This window comes from Aulonocara stuartgranti (genome assembly GCF_965226115.1).
Source record: "Aulonocara stuartgranti genome assembly, chromosome: 10".
NCBI lineage: Eukaryota > Metazoa > Chordata > Actinopteri > Cichliformes > Cichlidae > Aulonocara > Aulonocara stuartgranti.
This window is the reverse complement of record NC_138946.1, coordinates 22,054,325-22,073,013: the sequence shown is the minus strand read 5'-3', so window position 1 is coordinate 22,073,013 and position 18,689 is coordinate 22,054,325. Positions and strand designations below refer to the sequence as shown.

Here is an 18,689-nt window from a genome sequence, read left to right as displayed (position 1 = left end):
CTTGGATAGAAATCAGTTTATGCTTTATACATTAGTATTTCTGCATTATCTCCGTATTTATGCATCATAATAATAATTATATTAAAAAAACTACCTTAAATCCACATTCACAAGCTTATCACAACCCTATTTTGTGAAATCTGTTTAAGTGTGTTTGTTGCTCCCAGCAGATAAGACTGTTAAACAACAATAGGGCAGTATGATGTAGCCTGCAGATGAGTGTATCTGACTTGTGTTTATTATCTTCAAATTCAACCACAACATTTCACAACTGATCGCCAAGGCAACCCATTTTATCAGTAGTTCCAGAAATATGTGATTATTATTAATAATTTGTTTGTTTCCCCTTTTTTTCTTACGCGTTTTTGTTATTAAAAATAACTGGAATTGAAAAGAACGAATTAATTGGGTTAATTGGGTTTTCTAAACGTGAAAAAGAGTCACGATTTTCTAGCTATTGTTATAAAAATTGCATTTTGCCAGCAGATTCCGTGGACTCTACAGCGGACTCTGCATAAAATACGCACATATGAATTTAATGGCTGCTTGACATTCGACTACCCCCAAAATGTATTTGGCCTATGGCTGCGTATCCTCGACCTCTCAAGCGGCACGTTCTGCAGTTGTTTTCCTCGTGTCTTTGTACAGCCAACTGGGTAAAATCTGCTGGAAACTATATAAGCTGGCCGACCGTCCACACAGCGCCACGCACCAAGTGTTCGTGGTCTGAACGCCGCGTTCCTGGTCTGTGCACCTCAGCAGCCCCGAAGCACCCCTGGCATTTGACTGGCACCGGCTTGGAGGTGTCAGTCTAACTGATGCAAGTCAAGTCAGCCACAGAGAGGCGGGGGAGAGCGGAAACAGAGCAGGTTGTCTTTCACAATACAACTCACATTAGTGCAGTCGATACATTTGTCACAATACTCTGTCTTCTTGAACCAGCAGGATATTAGAATCCATATAACGCAGCTGTGAATCTACTGCAGTGTTGACTGCTCCTGTAACTTCCCGTTACTCTTTCTCAAACGATCATTGGTGAGCTGTGTTGAGGTCATTATTTAGAAAAAGAAACTGAAATTCAGCTTTTGAAATTTTAAAATCTGTAATGTTTAAATGCATATTGAACTTCACTGATTTAATTAACTTTACGTTTATGTTAATACGACAAGCACATGCCACTTGATTAACAATAAAAACTTATATATGCCCACATATCAGCACAAATCCCTTTGCTTACAAGGGTCATATTAGATCATAAGATCCTTACCATCTTTATTATGGTACTACTGCAAAGCCAACGGCACAGTTTGTGTAAAAGCAGCCCAGAGAGGAAAAAATAATAATCGTAGCAAGGCACTGGGAGTAGGCTCTTCTCTCTTAAATTTAACCAATTGAACAAAAGTGAATCTGAATTTAAAATCAGCAAAGCTACATTAGTTTCTTACAGAGAAATGTAACAGTGATGTGTTACATTTCACTGTGTTACTGTATTACCACCAAAACTGTGGGGGAGTAAAGGTTAGACCAATTGTAATGCACAGCAAAGTTACTGAAAATCACTAAATGTGATGCTGGATGAGGCAACACAGCTCTAATGTTCAACATTTGGAAACAGTGTACAAACCCAAGACTTACTAAAAATGCTGGCCACACATATCGTTTTACCATATCATTTCAAGAGAAGTGATAAAAATGCGCGAATGGATAAGCGGCTTCGGTTGTAGCCTCCCTTCAATTCCTAAGGCTTTTATTTCGAAAGTCTTTACCGGGGATGTCGTTATTATCCTGCCTAATCTGACAGTGGCGAATACAGAGTGATATGGGCAACCTCAGACAGGTGGAGGAGACGTCCTTAAGCAGCTGAACCGCACCGTGGTTGGACTTGGGGACTGGGCTGGGCTGCGGGACGAGCGGCGGTGGACGCTGTGCACGCTCGGTGCGCGGATCCTCCTGCGGCTGCTGGATTCACAATATGATACCAAACCCAAAACATGCGTTGGCTTGGCTGATTCTCCCCATCCTGCGCCTCCTCACACATGCTGGACACTTAAACGTGAACGCGGGGAGGACGAGGGATAGTAGTTGCGATGGATAAATGAGGAATACGCATGGACATTATTTTTCCCCCTGAGAATAATTGTTTATAATAACCATCGCTCGCCTGTTTTGGCAATGGAGAACCAAGCAGCCGAGCCGCAGAACTATGAAGATGTACAGAAAAGCGGGTATCTCCGCAAGCATAAATCAATGCACCGGCGATTTTTCGTGCTGAGGGCGGCCTCGGAGCATGGTCCCGCTCGACTTGAGTACTACGAGAACGAGAAGAAATTCCGCAGTAAATCACCTGTGCCCAAAAAAGTCCTGAACCTGGAGACTTGCTTCAACATAAACAAGCGGGCAGATTCCAAGAACAAGCACATGATAGTGCTTTATACCCGCAGCGAGAGCTTTGCCATCGCTGCAGACAGCGAGGAGGTCCAAAATGAGTGGTACCAAGCAATGCTGGACCTCCAGGGCAACTGTAAGATATGAAAAGTGTGATGTGATTTCTTCTGTCTGTTTCTGCATCAGGCCTATCCTGCCGTAGGCTATTTGTTCTCCATACACTATTTTGGCTCGGCCATCCGGGTGTCTCTCTGCATATCACCGGCTCGAATTATTTGTATATTTTCTTTGATTTTTTTTTTTTTTTTTTCAGGTTTGTAGGTTTTTGTGTTTTAATTGTACCCATATAGTATGAGCAATGCAGTTTGGAGGGTGATGTATTTTAACCAAGAGGCAGGTGGATCCTATTGAACGGGTTAGACCGACACGCTATGGGCGGCATGTGCTGTGTGTTTGTGCAGCACAATCTCAATAAGCAGTGCTTTAATACAGTCACAACCTGCGGATTATTATCCGTCAGCAAAAACATAATTTGATGCGTTAAACAGCATCCGCCTGTAAGAACACGAGATGATCGCTTCTTGTGACCAAAATGCAGTCCGTTTTCATACGACGGTGTGCTTCTGCATGGCGCAGTGGGCATATAGCAACCATCCAAGGGATGCATCATATAGTAGCAGCCTATCGCGGTGCACTCCGCTGGAGCCCGTGTTTTTGTTTTTCTGCACAGCTCCGACTGCTATTCGCCTAACCTACATTTGCGTTGCGCGGTGCTGCTGCTGGTAGGGAGGAGATGGCATCGTTAGTGCGCTCTGCGCTGGAAATTGTGTTTCTGTTGGTTATCCTCGTGTTTACGTTGTTATCCTTATGCCGGAGCTGAGCACCACCACCACCACCACCCACCCTGCCTGTTCTCCCTTTGCATTTCAGTTATTTGAGACTGATGGGCTTGCCCAGCTCTAATATGTGGTTGTGGAACCCTTAACAGACACACATTAGAGCACAGAAGACCCCCATTTTGTTCAGAGTATGGCTCAGGCACAGTCACAATAAAACAATGTCTGTTTATTTTAATTTTAATGTGCAGCTGATCGTAATTAGGCGAGAGTCTTGCAAAAAAAACAAACAAACAAAAAACAGAGAGAGATAGATTGAAGCACATTAATATATTATGTCTTATAATAATTTCTGTGGAGTTCATTGCTAATATTTTCTCTTTCTCTGGTGGATTGTAGCAAACCAGCAGACTGTTTGTTGTTTACTGAAAATAACACTGATTGTGAGAGGGGGGCTGGGGCGGGAGGGGGGATTCTGCAATTTGTTACTTGATTGGCACTGAGCAGAATTACAATGTCTTGTATCACAGTTGAGCATGATGCTTTTTAGTGGATGCTTTCTATAGCTTTTAAGGCTTAATTAATTATGAGCTGTAGCTTAAAAGTGATGGTGATGAATTGGCTGCAGCACAGCTGTTTGGCAGTATTCTTGCATATGGCAATTTACTTACGATAGAGTAACAAAGCATTACTTATTACTGTCATTTTGGCTTTCGTTAGTATTTCAGCAGGCTATGTTTGAATTAAACCCCTCTTTTTTTCTTGTATGTATGTGTGTAATCATTAAATCCCCTAATTGTTTTATTTATTCTTTACTATTTTTCTAGGTAAAACCCCTGAAGACTATGGAAGCAGTGGAGAGTGTAGCTCTCCATCTCCTGTTCCAACCTTCAAGGAAGTGTGGCAGGTCAAGGTTTGGCCTAAAGGTCTTGGACATGCCAGGAATTTAGTAGGCATCTACCGGCTGTGCCTAACTGACAAGACAGTCAACTTTGTCAAGCTCAACTCTGATGTGGCCTCTGTAGTGTTGCAGCTGATGAATGTCCGAAGATGTGGTCATTCAGAGAATTTTTTCTTCATTGAGGTGGGGCGCTCAGCTATTACTGGCCCCGGAGAGTTTTGGATGCAGGTGGATGACTCCGTGGTGGCTCAGAACATGCACGAGACCCTGCTGGAGGCCATGAAGGCCCTTAGTGAGGAGTTCCGTCAGCGCAGTAAATCTCAGTCTGTGGGAACATCATGTGGAGGTGGTACTGCTTCAAATCCCATCAGTGTCCCGAGCCGTCGTCATCACCCAAATCTGCCACCGAGCCAGGTGGGCTTCTCGAGGCGGGCACGCACGGAGACCCCCGGAACAGGAGGCAGCAGCACGAGCACATCACCTACATCGCGCCACGGGTTTCCAAGGGCGCGAACAGCCAGCATCGGAGCCAGGTCGGAGGAGAGTGGAGCAAGTGCCAAAGGGACGTGGGCCAGCTCCAGCCCAAGTCTCAATGGATCCTGCTCAACTACCCCAACTCTGAGACCCAAGCCCACCCGGGCCCCAACCCCTGCTAAGATTACCCTCAGCCTTGCACGTTACACACCTAACCCTGCTCCTTCCCCTGCGCCGAGTCTGTCCTCCAGCTCTGGTCATGGCTCAGAGTGTGGACTAGTGGGGGCAGCGGTGGGAGGCATGACGATCTGCTCCTACCCTCGTGTATCACAAAGAGTTTCTGTTTCAGGTTCACCGAGCGACTATGGATCCTCAGATGAGTACGGCTCCAGTCCCGGCGAGCACTCTCTGCTCCTACCAAGCCTGTCAGGACATCACGTACATGGAGAAGGCTCCTCTAGCTATATCGTCATGGGACAGCGAGAGAGTCTGCTTGGTTCCCATCATCGCTCCAAAGGCAGACGGATACTGCGGCGTTCATCCAGTCGTGAATCAGAGGCAGAACGCAGACTGCTCAGTAAGAGGGCTTCCCTGCCTGTGGCGTCCCACGAGCGGCTGACTCCACATAGAAAAGATGAAGATGATGAGGACGACAAAGAATACGCCATCATGTCGCAGAGCGCTAACACACAGCGAGCTGATTTGCACCATGATTCAGGCAGACTGAGAGTTGGGGGTGGGCAACTTGTAGGGGAGAATAGGAAGAGGTCTGACAAAAGCGGGGAAGAAGTGGACAGAGGCGCAGCTGTGGATAGTGGCTATATGTCAATGTTGCCTGGAGTGACATCTCCTCCTGTTTCACTTTCTCTCTCAATAGGTATTTCTGACTCCGGTACTAAACCCGGGGCAGATGACGAATACATGGCCATGACCCCCAACAACAGCGTGTCCCCCCCTCAGCATATCCGCCAGCCCAGTTCAGAGGGCTACATGGTCATGTCTCCCAATAGCAGCAGCTCCACAGACCTGCATGGACTAGGCATGTGGGATAGCAGGGGCAACATGGAGAGCCGGGCTGCCAGTGACTACATGAACATCTCACCTGTCAGCAGCCGCTCTGCTTGCAGCACACCGCCTTCCCATCCTGAACAGCACCAACTTCAACCAAAAATGTTCAACTCCTACTTCTCACTGCCACGAGCTTATCAACACACTCTCTATACTCGCTTTGAGGATGACTTGAACAAAGGAGAAGGAAAAAAAGATGGCAGTGGGCACGATAGTGCTGGACGGGGAGGAGGAGTTGGATATAGCAAGAGAAACAAAATTGCAATGGGCGCTGCTGGAAGCTGCCAACTTTCCATGTCTTCCTCTTCTTTCTCCTCTAGCTCTGCCAGTAGTGAAAGCCTCGAAGACAAGTCCATATCAGCGGGGAGAGGGTTAAGTTTATTAAGAACCGGAGCAGAATACAAGAGTGCAGGAACAAGCACGAAAGATGGGCGTCACCACCAAAAACGTGCATCGAGCAGTAAGAGTCCAAAGCAACAAAGGCGGGGTCGTCCCCTCAGCGTGTCTTCAGACATTACTAAAGCAAACACGCTGCCCAGGGTTAAAGAGAATCTACCGCCATCAGTGTCTCAGAATGTTGGTGAGTATGTCAGTATTGTCTTCAAGGAAGACAGTAAATATGGCGAAGGACGATGTGCAGGTTCCGAACGTCCTGTGATCCATGGAACGCTCCGACCCGTCAATCAACCGCTCCTCTGTCATGATAATCCTGCTAACCTTCCCCGCAGCTTCTCTGCACCATTGTCCACCTCTGCTGAGTACGTCAGCATGGATTTAGGGAAATCCTCAACACCAGTGACTCATGTTAGATCCACATTCAGCACCCAACAGGGCCCACCAGCTGTTTCCCCCAAGGCCCGACACGAGCACGGCACGTCCTCTCCTCTGGCCGCAGAGGGCAACGTGGGCTACAGAACAAAAATAAAGACAGCAGCAGCGCTGACAGAAGTCCCGCCTCCATTTACGGAGAGCAAAGCCTCAGATCCCAGCACTTCAGCACGACCTGCCATCCACTCTGGTCAACCCTTACCTGTGGAGCAGGAGACAGGTTTGGGCTTTTCCCCAGTCAAGTCCTTCCAGTCTCCGGAGCGGAGCAGCAGACTGGTCCGAGGTGACCAGCAGGGACGCCTAAGCCACTGCCCAGAGACATTTAATTCACCTCCCTCACTACCACGCCACGCATCCTCTTCTACCTCCCTCTTCCCAGAGGGCAGCCAGGCAGTGGGCCATCGGCATGGTTTGGACTGCTCACTGTGGGAGAGCGGGCAGGCTGCTAGTATGTCTGCCACACCTCCACCTCAAGCCTCCACCTCATCTGGAGAACAAGGCCTTAATTATATTGACCTTGACTTGGCCATTAAGGAGAGCCCTCAAGCTGGAGTGGAGCACACCGCTTCTGCCTACAACATGGGAGGAAGCGCTATGGGTAGCAGTGCTGGCTCCAGCCTCAACAGTTACGCCAGTATTGATTTCTATAAATCAGAAGAATTGAGAGCACACCAGAACAGTAGAAAAGATGGTCAAGGTAAGTACTACAAAGCCAGTTCATGTTGAATTATTTACTACTTGTAGAGTGATAAGTTATGATTAGATCTTTAGTGTTAAGAAAATTAAATATATATTCTGCAGATACATTTATAATTCTTTTTATATCATGGCTGGAGATTTCTGTTTTGTCAGTTTTGGCCTCAAGGCTAAACGACTACGTGTGTTTGACACTGCAGTTGTTTCCTTCAATTTAGAGAATAATTCAAATCTGGAAATGATTTTTGATGTGATTTCTGAAAATATCTACTTACTGTCAATCAAATAGTTAAAAACAATCCCGATCATTTAAGCAAAAAAGGCCAAAACTGTATCTCTATTAAGACAATAAATATCGTAACATCAGAATAATATAATCCATTTATGAAAAGATTAGATCAGCCCTAATCTTTGATGTTTAATGAGAGCAAGAAGAATATGTTATTGTTTTTAAATAGGCAAAAACACAAGTTAAAATATGATTCTTGATCATATTTGTCTAGCGAAAACTTTTTCATGTGAGTGCATAATCCACAGACAGAGCTCATGTCTGGGTCTTAGTCACTCTTTCTCCTTTCATCTTTTACTGATGTGTACCTTGGCTTCAAGCTGGTGGGCAGCGCCATATTTCCAGTCTGTGGGTTGTCTGTAGAGTCTCTTATTATCGCAAGTGGGTGTTCAGAGAGCAGAGCCAATTGATTTGTCTGCTGGTAATGAGCCATTTCACATAAATGGAGGTAGAGGGGACAGAACGCAAGCAAGGTGTTTATATTTATGTGTGGGTGTCCTGTTGGCTGTTGCATTTCACATGGCAGCTTCGAGGTTTCCCTCACATTGCTCAGATGACAGTTATTAAACGCTTAGTGACTGAATATGATTTTTGCATGCGCATGTCAAGAACTAAACCGTTAAAGACTGCATGTGAAAAATAAAAAATAAATAAAAAGGTTAATATTAATATTTGTGAGAGGAACAATCACATGCGCGCATTTTATTTATTCAGATAAAGAGCATTTATCCAATGCTATGAAAATGTCTGAACATGTAGCATGTGATCGTTATAAACTGGCAGCCAGTTTGGTTTTCCATTTAAAGGCATGTAAGGAAATTAAACCTCAATTAACCATCAGTTAAAACAATATTGAGTAATAATTAAAACACATGGGCTCTAATCCTAACTGTATGAAAGCTATAGTATGGCAAGTGCACACGGTCTATATAATACACTGTATTCACCTAAAGATTTTAAGAAATTAAGCAAAAGCTGGTCTTCATCAGCTGAATGGTGAAACAGAAATCTAGTGCACAAAGCTGCAAGCATACCTGGGTAGAGACGGCCAGAGTGTTGAGGCGGCAGACAGACATTTGACACTAATGATGCACGGGGCAAGTGGTTAGACTGACTCATAGCTTTTCAAACCGCACTTTCATTTATTTGCGCTCCTTTCCGAGCTTATCTTGATTAAGTATTTGCGGCTGCGCCGCGAGATTATTCTTTAATGAATTTATTTCACGGGATCCTTTTCTGTAGGTCACAAGCGATAAACCCAAGATGTTTGCTTGTCGGTGCCGCTGACTTCATTTTCCTGACAGGATCAGAGTCAGGGCAGTGACTTCTTGTTGCTCAGGTGGATCATAAAGGGAAGAAACATATGAAAATGCCTGGAGCTGATAAAGCTTGACACAGAGACACATAATATTGACATCTGCAACAGCGTGCATGAAACCAATCAGAAAATCCTTTTAGAAAGATATCTAGGGTCATGTGATATTTACCCAACCAGCCATCAGGAGCTCTAGATTAAACAAAAGCAATATGCTTTGGTGAATAGATCACCTAGCATGAGCTGCCTTTCTTTCTCTAACATTTTCTGTGTGGAGACTTAAATCTAATTTACTTTGATTATTCCGTAAATTGTGGTGAGTATATATACTTTAAAAATAAAGCACAATAAGGAGCAATAAAAAGAAAGCTGTGGTATACGATTGAAGCTCACGCCTATCTTTGATTCTTTCCTCCCAGACTGTTGATCTCCATCTTCGTCTTGGATCTCAGAGTGACAGTCCGTCAGGGGACGGGTGGCAGCCCGATCTGTTGCCACAACAGAACTGTACACTGGAGTCTGAACACTGAAACCCTGGAAAACTCATCCCCATCCCGTCTGCTGTTTTCTGTCAACCAAACGTGTGCCAAACACACCACACACACAGACACACACATACACACACACATATACACAACACACAGTCACAGGGTAAAGAAAAAGTTTCGTTTTTTTTTAACCTTGTTTTTAATAATAAAAAAACGAACATCTGATTATCATTTAACTTCATATAGATAAAGGATGACAGTTAGGTGTGTAATGGTGTGAGCTCACAGGTGGCCATTATGACATTCATGGACAGCCTGTTCTTCTTTTTGCCTACTTGATCTATATTATCATGTTACTAACGCTCGTATTTCAAAAACACTTTCAGGGAATCTCAAAAAATGTCCTTATTTGCTTTTAATTGATGTTTGAGCCAGTCTATTGGAATCTTGTGTCTCAAGATTTCAAGTGGCAGCTGCTATAATGAAGCAATCTCAGCTGAGTTTTAATGAGTGTTAATTATTGGATCCTGTGGTTTTTGCCTTTGTATTACTATTTATGCTACACCATCCTTTGTCCATGTAAGTTAAAGGATCATCAAACTGAGAAGGAAAACGCAGTTTGGCAGAGGGCTCATACACGTACACACCCTGCCACTGTAAATGTATTTGATTTATCATACACAGTTGCAAAAAAAAAAGACTTTACACTTATTGATCGCTGGTTTTGTGCTACCGAAGGACTTCAAAATGTGCTTCTTTCTGGGGTGGTGGATGGAATTGGCAACGGATTTGCGCTATAGAGATGAAAACACAGTTTCCTGTCAGTTTTTTGCAGACAATAGGGAAGTGGTTGTGTGAAAATCCCACATAGCTTATGCAATCTTTGTGAAATGCATTAGAGTGTAAAGTCTGTGTTTTTTCACACAGAATTCAGCTTTATCCCCAAAGCTCCACATGTGCACTCACACAGGATATATGTTTATGTAGCCGCATAAACTTAACATGTCCCATCATGCCATGTGGTTCGTTTTCAAAATGTAGCCATTGTTAAAGCCTAGTGAAAGCTCCTCTGTGGTATTTTGGGATATTTAATGGATTTACTTATACACTATGTGGTGTTCAGGGTTTGATAGGAAACTCATGATCCCCTTCATCGTTATTCCCAAACCTAAGTGACAGTTTAATAACCTTCAGTAGCTGCAGCTGGCATAAGAAAAGTAATTTCACTAGACTCATATATGCTGTATTTGTTTTACAGCATAAATCCAGCAGAAGAAGTCACATGAAAGCCTTCGCTGTCATACAGGCATTTTATGAAAGTGATTGATGTCACAATTATACAGAAAAAAACTTACATAGATGCTCAAAAATCAATTCATTAACCATGAATGAGCGAAACACTTGATTAAAATGACCAGATTGACCTAATATTCTTGCTTGTCTGCTTTGGCATAGAAGAAAAAATGTCAGACTTAATTTAAAAACAACAGATATACCAAATTTTGTCCAAATTATGAATAGTCCATTCTAGCTCTTCTTTATGTTTGACTGAGAAGAATCGCTACGTAAGCAGTTATTACACATGAACTGAGCACACGCGACAGCTTTCTAATGAATCTGAGCGCTCAAGTTATCCCCCAATTCCACTTGATAACCGTACATTGGCTGAGACTGACACATGACTGTCAAATTACACGATTCCAATGCCACACAGCCAGTTGAAAATAGTAAGTTAAATCAAAATGTAAGTCATCTTTGTAATTAGTGTATAAAAGAAAACAAAATCAGTAAATATCTTAGGAAAAGAATCAATTTTGGAGTCCCTAACAGTCCCTTCATGTTTTTATGAGGACAGATCATACACAATATTACAAGGCTGTGTGAATAAAAAAACAAAGAATGCAATGATTTGCAATTCTCATAAACCCAAATTTTAACTCACATTAGAATATAGGAAAACAAATATCAAGTGTTCAAATGGAGAAAAGGTACAATTTTAATTAAAATAGCAGCTCATTTCCAAATGAGCTAATGTTTTTCATGAAATAGTAAAAAATCTGATATATTTTCTAAGCCTTACTGTGAATAAAATTTGGGTTTATAAGCTTTACAATTTGTTGAATCCTATTTTTATTTACATTATGCATTTTGAACAATTGTGTAGCACAAAATCATTGGAAACATCAAAGTGTAAACACTTTTTGCAACTGAGCTGTTATAACTGTATATTATACTATAGTGTATACTATAGTATAGAATAACAGAAACTATAGTACGTGCTGTACTTTTTCTCATTTGCATAACAGTTAACACAATTCTTATATAAAGTAACACATTACAATGGTATACAAAATATACAGTATACATATATTGATTAATACTATTTAGCCTAGATATATATATATATATATATATATATATATATATATGTGTATATATATATTGCCTGGTGCCTGGTGTGATAGACCCCAGCCTCTATGGATCTTGTGCTCAGAGCTTGTTCTTGTGCTGCCATGATTAGTGCCTCTGTGCTGTCTTTCAGTCCAGCTTTGTCCAGCCACTGGTAGGATTTCTGGATATCAGCCACCTCCTCTATCTGCCGGTGGTACATACCGTGCAGGGGCCTGTCCTTCCATGATGGTTCCTCGTCTCCCTCCTCTTTCTTGGGTTTCTGCTGCCTGAGGTATTCACTGAGCACTCGGTCAGTTGGGGCCATCTTCCCAATGTATTCTTGGATGTTCGTTGTCTCATCCTGGACTGTGGTGCTGACACTCACCAGTCCCCGGCCCCCTTCCTTCCGCTTAGCGTACAGCCTCAGGGTGCTGGACTTGGGGTGAAACCCTCCATGCATGGTAAGGATCTTTCTTGTCTTTATGTCAGTGGCTTCTATCTCCTCCTTTGGCCAGCCTATTACCCCAGCAGGGTACCTGATCACGGGCAGGGCGTAGGTGTTGATGGCCCGGATCTTGTTCTTACCATTCAGCTGACTCCTCAGGACTTGCCTGACCCTCTGCAGGTACTTGGTGGTTGCAGCCTTTCTAGCGGCCTCTTCATGGTTCCCATTTGCCTGCGGGATCCCCAAGTACTTGTAACTGTCCTCTATGTCTGCAATGTTGCCTTCTGGTAGTTCAATCCCCTCAGTTCTGACTACCTTCCCTCTCTTTGTTACCATCCGACTACACTTCTCCAGTCCAAACGACATTCCAATGTCATTGCTGTATAGCCTGGTAGTGTGGATCAGTGAATCGATGTCTCGTTCACTCTTGGCATACAGCTTGATGTCATCCATGTACAGGAGGTGGCTGACAACTGCTCCGTTCCGTAGTCGGTATCCGTAGCCAGTCTTGTTAATGATCTCACTGAGGGGGTTCAGGCCTATGCAGAACAGCAGTGGGGACAGAGCATCTCCTTGGTAGATCCCGCACTTGATGGTGACTTGTGCTATGGGCTTGGAGTTGGCCTCTAGTGTTGTACGCCACATCCCCATTGAGTTCCTGATGAAGGCTCTTAGGGTCCCATTGATCTTGTACAATTCTAGGCATTCCAGTATCCAGCTGTGGGGCATTGAGTCATAGGCCTTCTTGTAATCAATCCAGGCAGTGCACAGGTTGGTCAGTCTGGTCTTGCAGTCTCGGCTGATTGTTCTGTCTACCAGTAGCTGGTGTTTTGCGCCTCTGGTATTCTTGCCAATTCCTTTCTGTGTCCCGCTCATGTATTGACCCATGTGCCTGTTCATCTTAGCCGAAATGATGCCTGACAGGAGCTTCCATGTAGTACTGAGGCAGGTTATTGGTCGGTAGTTGGAGGGGACCGGTCCCTTCTTGGGGTCCTTGGGGATCAGGACCGTCCGGCCTTCAGTTAGCCATTCCGGCTAGCAGCTGGTTCATTTGTGCTGCCAGACGCTCGTGGAGTGCAGTCAGCTTCTTCAGCCAGTAGGCGTGAACCATGTCGGGCCCTGGTGCTGTCCAACTCTTCATACTGGAGACCCTTTCTTGGATATCTGCCACTGTGATGGTTACTGGACCCTGTTCAGGGAGGTCGCTGTGGTCTGCCCTCAGATCCTCTAGCCACTGAGCATTGCCGTTATGGGTTGCGTCCTTCTCCCATATGCTCTTCCAGTATTGCTCCGTCTCCAGCCTTGGTGGTGCTGTTCTCTTATTGTTCCCTTGCCACTGAGAGTACACCTTTGCTGGTTCTGTGGAGAACAGCTGGTTTATTCTCTCTTGTGTACCTCCTCAAGCGGCTGGCCAAGGCTGTGAGTCTTTGCTTGGCAGCTTCCAAGGCCTCAGATATGGACAGCTTGCTGTATTTCTTAGGCACCTTATTTGTCGCACCTTTCTGCAACTCCGTTAGTTGGCTAACCTCCCTCCGTGCTACTTTGATCTTGCCCTCTAGCCTCCTTCTCCATGGAGGGTACTGCCCCTTGTCGCTGTTCAACTTGTAGCCAAGCATCTCACTGATCACTGTTGCCGTATTGTAGATCAGCTTGTTAGTGTCGGTAATCGTGGTTGTAGGTATTGCCCGTAGTGCTGCATTAACATCATCTAGCAGACCTTCTGAGGGTACTTCACGTAATCTTGGTAACCGGCTACGGGGGATCCAGGTTTCAAGCTTGGCCATGATCCTATTTTTCAGGTCAGTTCCTCTCGCACTCAACGATCCTTCTCCTATCGCACTTGGGGCTATGTACCCAATCTCGGGTGATATCTCCCCCCTGACCTGGCGTCCTGACTCCTCCTTGCCGTAGCATTTGTGTTGTACCTCGTCAATCTCTAGCTGTGAGAGCAGTCCCTTCTTTCGAATGTTGGAACACTGAGCTACTAGTTGTTTCGCCGTCATTGTGGATGTTGGGTATCGAAGAATCCATAGGTCCCTCATCCTATTCATGTAGCCCCTTCCGCCGGGGTTACTTGCGTAGTAGCATTCCAACAATGCCCTGTTTTCGTCTCTTGCCCACCGATGCCTTCTTGTTCCAGTAGCCCACTTTTCGTCAGGGTGCCCTGGTTCCTCAACACCTGACGCGGACCTTGTTGATCCGGGCGACGTCCGAGCCGGCATGCCTTCATATTTATCTGTCTCGCTCATGTCTGCGGTAGGCTTGCTTAGCATAGGGGGTCTAGCCTTAGGACCCTTACTGGATACAGACGCCCCAGGCAGGAATCGAACTTGCGATCCTCTGTTCCAAAGGCATGTAGTCTAACCACTACGCTATCCAGCTGCTCATATATATATATATATATATATATATATATAGTATTTTATAAAGTGCCTCATTTTTGATTGTAGCTGTTTTTACACAGGTAATCTTATGAAAGGTTGTGAAAATGGGGAAAAAACAACAAGAACAACAAAAAAACCCAAGTGTTATTTCTTGCCTGAGTCTAAATTGAGCATTTGTTGATCATGAGAGAAAAGGCTGGGAACTTACATTGCTGTCATTCAACCATAATCAAATTGCCTTACTGTGTTTAGAATCAGAAACATGTAAAACAATCTCATGCTCTTTTTTGCAGTGCCTAACACTTCAGCCACAATGTAAGCACACACCCTCGCTCGTGTGTTTGGCTTTATCAAGCTGTGGTTTGGCCAAAAAAGAAAAAAGAAAAGAAAGAAAAGAAAAACCAAAAAGTTAAAAAAAAATGAAAGGAAAAGCCCACTTTTTCATCTTAGCATATTCACACATTGGGATGTGTCCACTTGTGCCCCAACTCTCCTTTTCTTTTTACCCTTGCCCTCCACCAACCAGCCACTTATTCATGCTGGAGACTTTAATGTAAACTCATACTTAATCTCTTTTATAATTTAACTTCCCCTGTCTCTACACTGGGAAGAAATTAATGCAGCTGCTTGGTTTGAACCCCCCCCCCAAAAAAAAAGAAAAAAGAAATCACGAGATAAAACAGTATTAACACACGTGTGTATTGTTCAGATATTTTTTGGGGATGTGGATTCAGATCCCAGAAGGTGTGAATAGTACTACTTCTCTGTCACGCTTTATTTTCTCTCTCAAACTTGAGATCTAAACTATGAAACAGTGCCATTCCTGCTCCTACACATGACTTTCTCATTTATTCCATTTGTAATCTGCTGCTGTCAGAGCAATTGCCAAAAAGGTCTTAAAAAAAACTCATAGATGTGACTTAAGATAAATCGCTTTTCTTCATCAGCCATTGGGCGAAAAAAAGAAGAAGAAAAAAACCCGAAAATAGTTGTTAAAATTCAGTCAAAGTTTGTGATAAGCAAGTTTTTTCTGAAGGTTGTGTGATTTATAGTTAATGACTGCTTGCATACTGTATCCAGTACCATACTGGCAAGTAGAGCCTTTGTGGTGATACTGAATATTGAATAAGGATGTGTTGTTAGCGGATATAAAAAGAAAGGGTCAACTCTATGTTGTGTTGCAATGCCGCCCGCCCGCAGTAACTACACTCTCCGGGGCTCTGGCTTGCGTTTACAGGGTACAAACAAAGATGGCTTTCTTGATGTAGTATTTTTGACACTGGTAGATTTTCCCACATTTAGAAACTTTGATTTGTCACTAAGCGTATAATTGTGACACTGCTACGTGCGCGCTGTTAGACGCGAAGACAAATGCGTGTGTTTTAATCCTGTAGGTAAAAACTTCCACATAGTTTACCGCCCTCCCTCCAGATGTTCCTCACCGACTGACCCAGCCCTCGACTCACATCTGAAAGGACACAAGTGCCTGGCTGTGAATACTCGTGTTTGGCCGTTAATCAGTTGTCATTGTCAGTGCGTAGAAAAAACAATTAAAGTCTTCCTCACATTTTTTTCATATTTAGTTCGAGGTGTGCGACCTTTTTTTTTTTTTTGTAACAGACTTGTCTGTGGTGCCAAAGTTTTATGTGTGAATGGTGAGCTTCACCCGCACGGTTAAGGACCTCTGTCACCAAGGTAACACAAAGGTTGAATCAGTTTTTTTTTTTACAAATCAGTCTGTTTTTAATCCTGAGTGGTAAAAATATTTATATATCGATTCAGCACTGCCCACTACTTCTAGTGTTTTTGGCCAATACCGAGAACTTTAACAAATCCATACAAATACTTTTGACTTGTTCCACTTTTATAACTTGTGTTACTCTTTTGGTTGTGGTGATCTTTTATAATCTCTTTGTTATTCCTTCACCACAGCTCATCTAATTAGGGATTACCGAGATTCTCTGACTGTACCTCATAATCTCATGTCCGAGCAGACGCAACAGTTGGTGGCAAAGCCCCTCGGAGACTCTGAGAATGGTTCCTGAGGAACACGTAAATAAAAGCTGTAGATTGCGGTAAATATTTGTGTATTCAAAACTACGTCAGCAGCAGTCAGCGGTAACTATTCCTCTCTCATGACACACAGCGGTAGTTACGAAATGTTTCTCATTTGCCAATCATCTAAAATCTGCCAAGTATTCTGTTTTGGTGAATTACGGAGACTCGTGTTGTGTCTTCTGGATATTTTATAAGAACATGCTGATGAAAAGGAGGCACAGAAATTGCTCAACAGAACTCTAAGTGTGGGAAATGATGCTGTATGTACAATCAGGATAGCGATTATAATTACAATGGAAAAGTATTGTATGTATTTTAAATCTATTGATACTACTTTGATAATGATGTAAAATGTACAAAGGCTGAACAGGAACTATAGGTATGTAAAGTATACTGTGTATAGAGGAGTTTGCTCCAGGGGTGGGATGGGCATGGGGTTCATTCTGTTCATGGCGAAATTGTTTAAAACAGAATATTGATGATTCTTGTCTGTGATGTAGACAACGTCAATGTTTTTTGTTTTTTTGATAAAAAAAACAAAGATATATGGGAAAAAAAATCTGAAAAATGTGTCTTTTATTGACTGTGTGTCTGAAGTTAAATATCAAAATCTGACGGGCTGTTGTGGTCAACTGAGTCTAGACTGAGTTTTAAAGGATAAGACAGTGGACAGAGGGTGTGTGTATTTAATCCTGGGTGACTCAGTTTAAACAGATGGCATTTTGGCACCAAATAAGTTCATATAGGTAAATAACGAAACTGCAGTGCTTTCTGTTATTTTACTTCTCTAAGAAGAAGAAGAGGGGGAAATGACTGATGGAACTGCTAATGCACATTAACAGCTAAATATCTCAAAAATCTTAAATATCAGTTCAAAGTTCCTCCATGGAGCCTTTGCCTTTATGAAAAAATACAACAGAGATAAAGAAAATGTTGATTTCATATTTTTAATTTATACAGGAAATCACACTTAAAGCAAATAATCGTTTGTTGCAGTTTCTGTCAGAGCTCCACAGGTTGTTAATGTTTGATGTAGAAGCATGAAACAGCCAGTAGAGGGCGCATGATGATAAGAACTTGAATTGGCCTGCTGTTTTTTTTTACCCAACAGCCGTAAAAGGCAGATGGGGTATTGTCGTCACGCAGCGTGGACACCTAAGTTTGTGAAAGCTATGTGATACCAAGGGTACATCTTCTAACAATCTAGGATGAGTTTGAATCTCAGTGACCTCAACCTCAAGGTCAAAGGTCAAGTTCTCTGAAAATCTTTGAACACATAACTCAAAAAGGAAGTCACACAGGATTTCCAAAATCTTGTGCAATAACTGCAATAACTTCAGAACAAGGCAAAGCAGGATTTTGAAACTGATGCTATAGCTGTGTATGCTGGTAGGCTGAGGGATCGCACTGACGGTTGCCAGTATTTTTGTGCTGTTTTGTGGTCAACATAGTGCTGCCACCTTACAGCTTACAGGCCTTCTGTGTGGAGTTTGCATGTTCTCCTTGTACATGTGTGGACTTCTTTTTACAGCCCCAAAACATACATGTTAGGCTAATTTGTGAATTGAAAATGGCCATGGATGTGAGGTTAATAGCATCAAGTGCTGTGTGAGAATGTATGGTTAAAATGTGTGACTTATAGTTTAAAATGCTTTGAGTGGTCAGTAAGACTAGGAAAACACATTACATTATATAATTATATACATAGGAACCTTTAAATAGCCAAAAATGTAATTCAGCATCATCATGTACAAATCAAATGTGGGATTTAAAAAGTTTCCAGTTTATCAAATTGCACTTACTGAGCAGTTCTTAGCTTTGAAAATAATCTCTCATCTTCCTCTCCTGTGCTCTCTTAGATCATCCTCCATCTCTCAGTGTCGTACATCAACGTTTCCTTTTCTCTCCCTGGCAAATACACCTGCAGACATTTAGCTAGCAGACGCATTTTATCACAAATGTTTGTCACAAAGTGTTGCTGAGAGCTAAATATACATATTAGTCCATACTCGTCCTGTTTGTCCAGCTGTTTGAAAAAAAGAAAGAAAACAACGCCAGGCTGCAGCATACGACAAATGAGCTAATTCGTTAGTAATACTTCATCAGCATTAATCTGCTTATCAGACTTCAA

General features: G+C 43.1%; 1 protein-coding gene across 1 annotated transcript; it reads left to right on the top strand.

Annotated features, from left to right (window-relative positions):
* Positions 1-1,810: 1,810 nt before the first annotated feature.
* On the top strand, positions 1,811-18,494 carry LOC309716312 (insulin receptor substrate 1-B). The gene is made up of 4 exons (XM_082550057.1): positions 1,811-2,521; positions 4,049-7,189; positions 9,212-9,373; positions 18,418-18,494. Exons 1-3 carry the CDS (start codon positions 2,173-2,175, stop codon positions 9,217-9,219), a joined length of 3,498 nt encoding a protein of 1,165 aa, XP_082406183.1. The 5' UTR covers positions 1,811-2,172; the 3' UTR covers positions 9,220-9,373; positions 18,418-18,494.
* Positions 18,495-18,689: the final 195 nt, after the last annotated feature.

What these genes read in the sequence shown, in the direction of transcription:
- LOC309716312 (XM_082550057.1), top strand. Translation starts at nt 2,173, where the DNA reads ATGGAGAACCAAGCAGCCGAGCCGCAGAACTATGAAGATGTACAGAAA. An exon ending in GCTGGACCTCCAGGGCAACT is followed by an intron (nt 2,522 to 4,048) that starts GTAAGATATGAA and finishes CTATTTTTCTAG; the next exon opens with GTAAAACCCCTGAAGACTAT.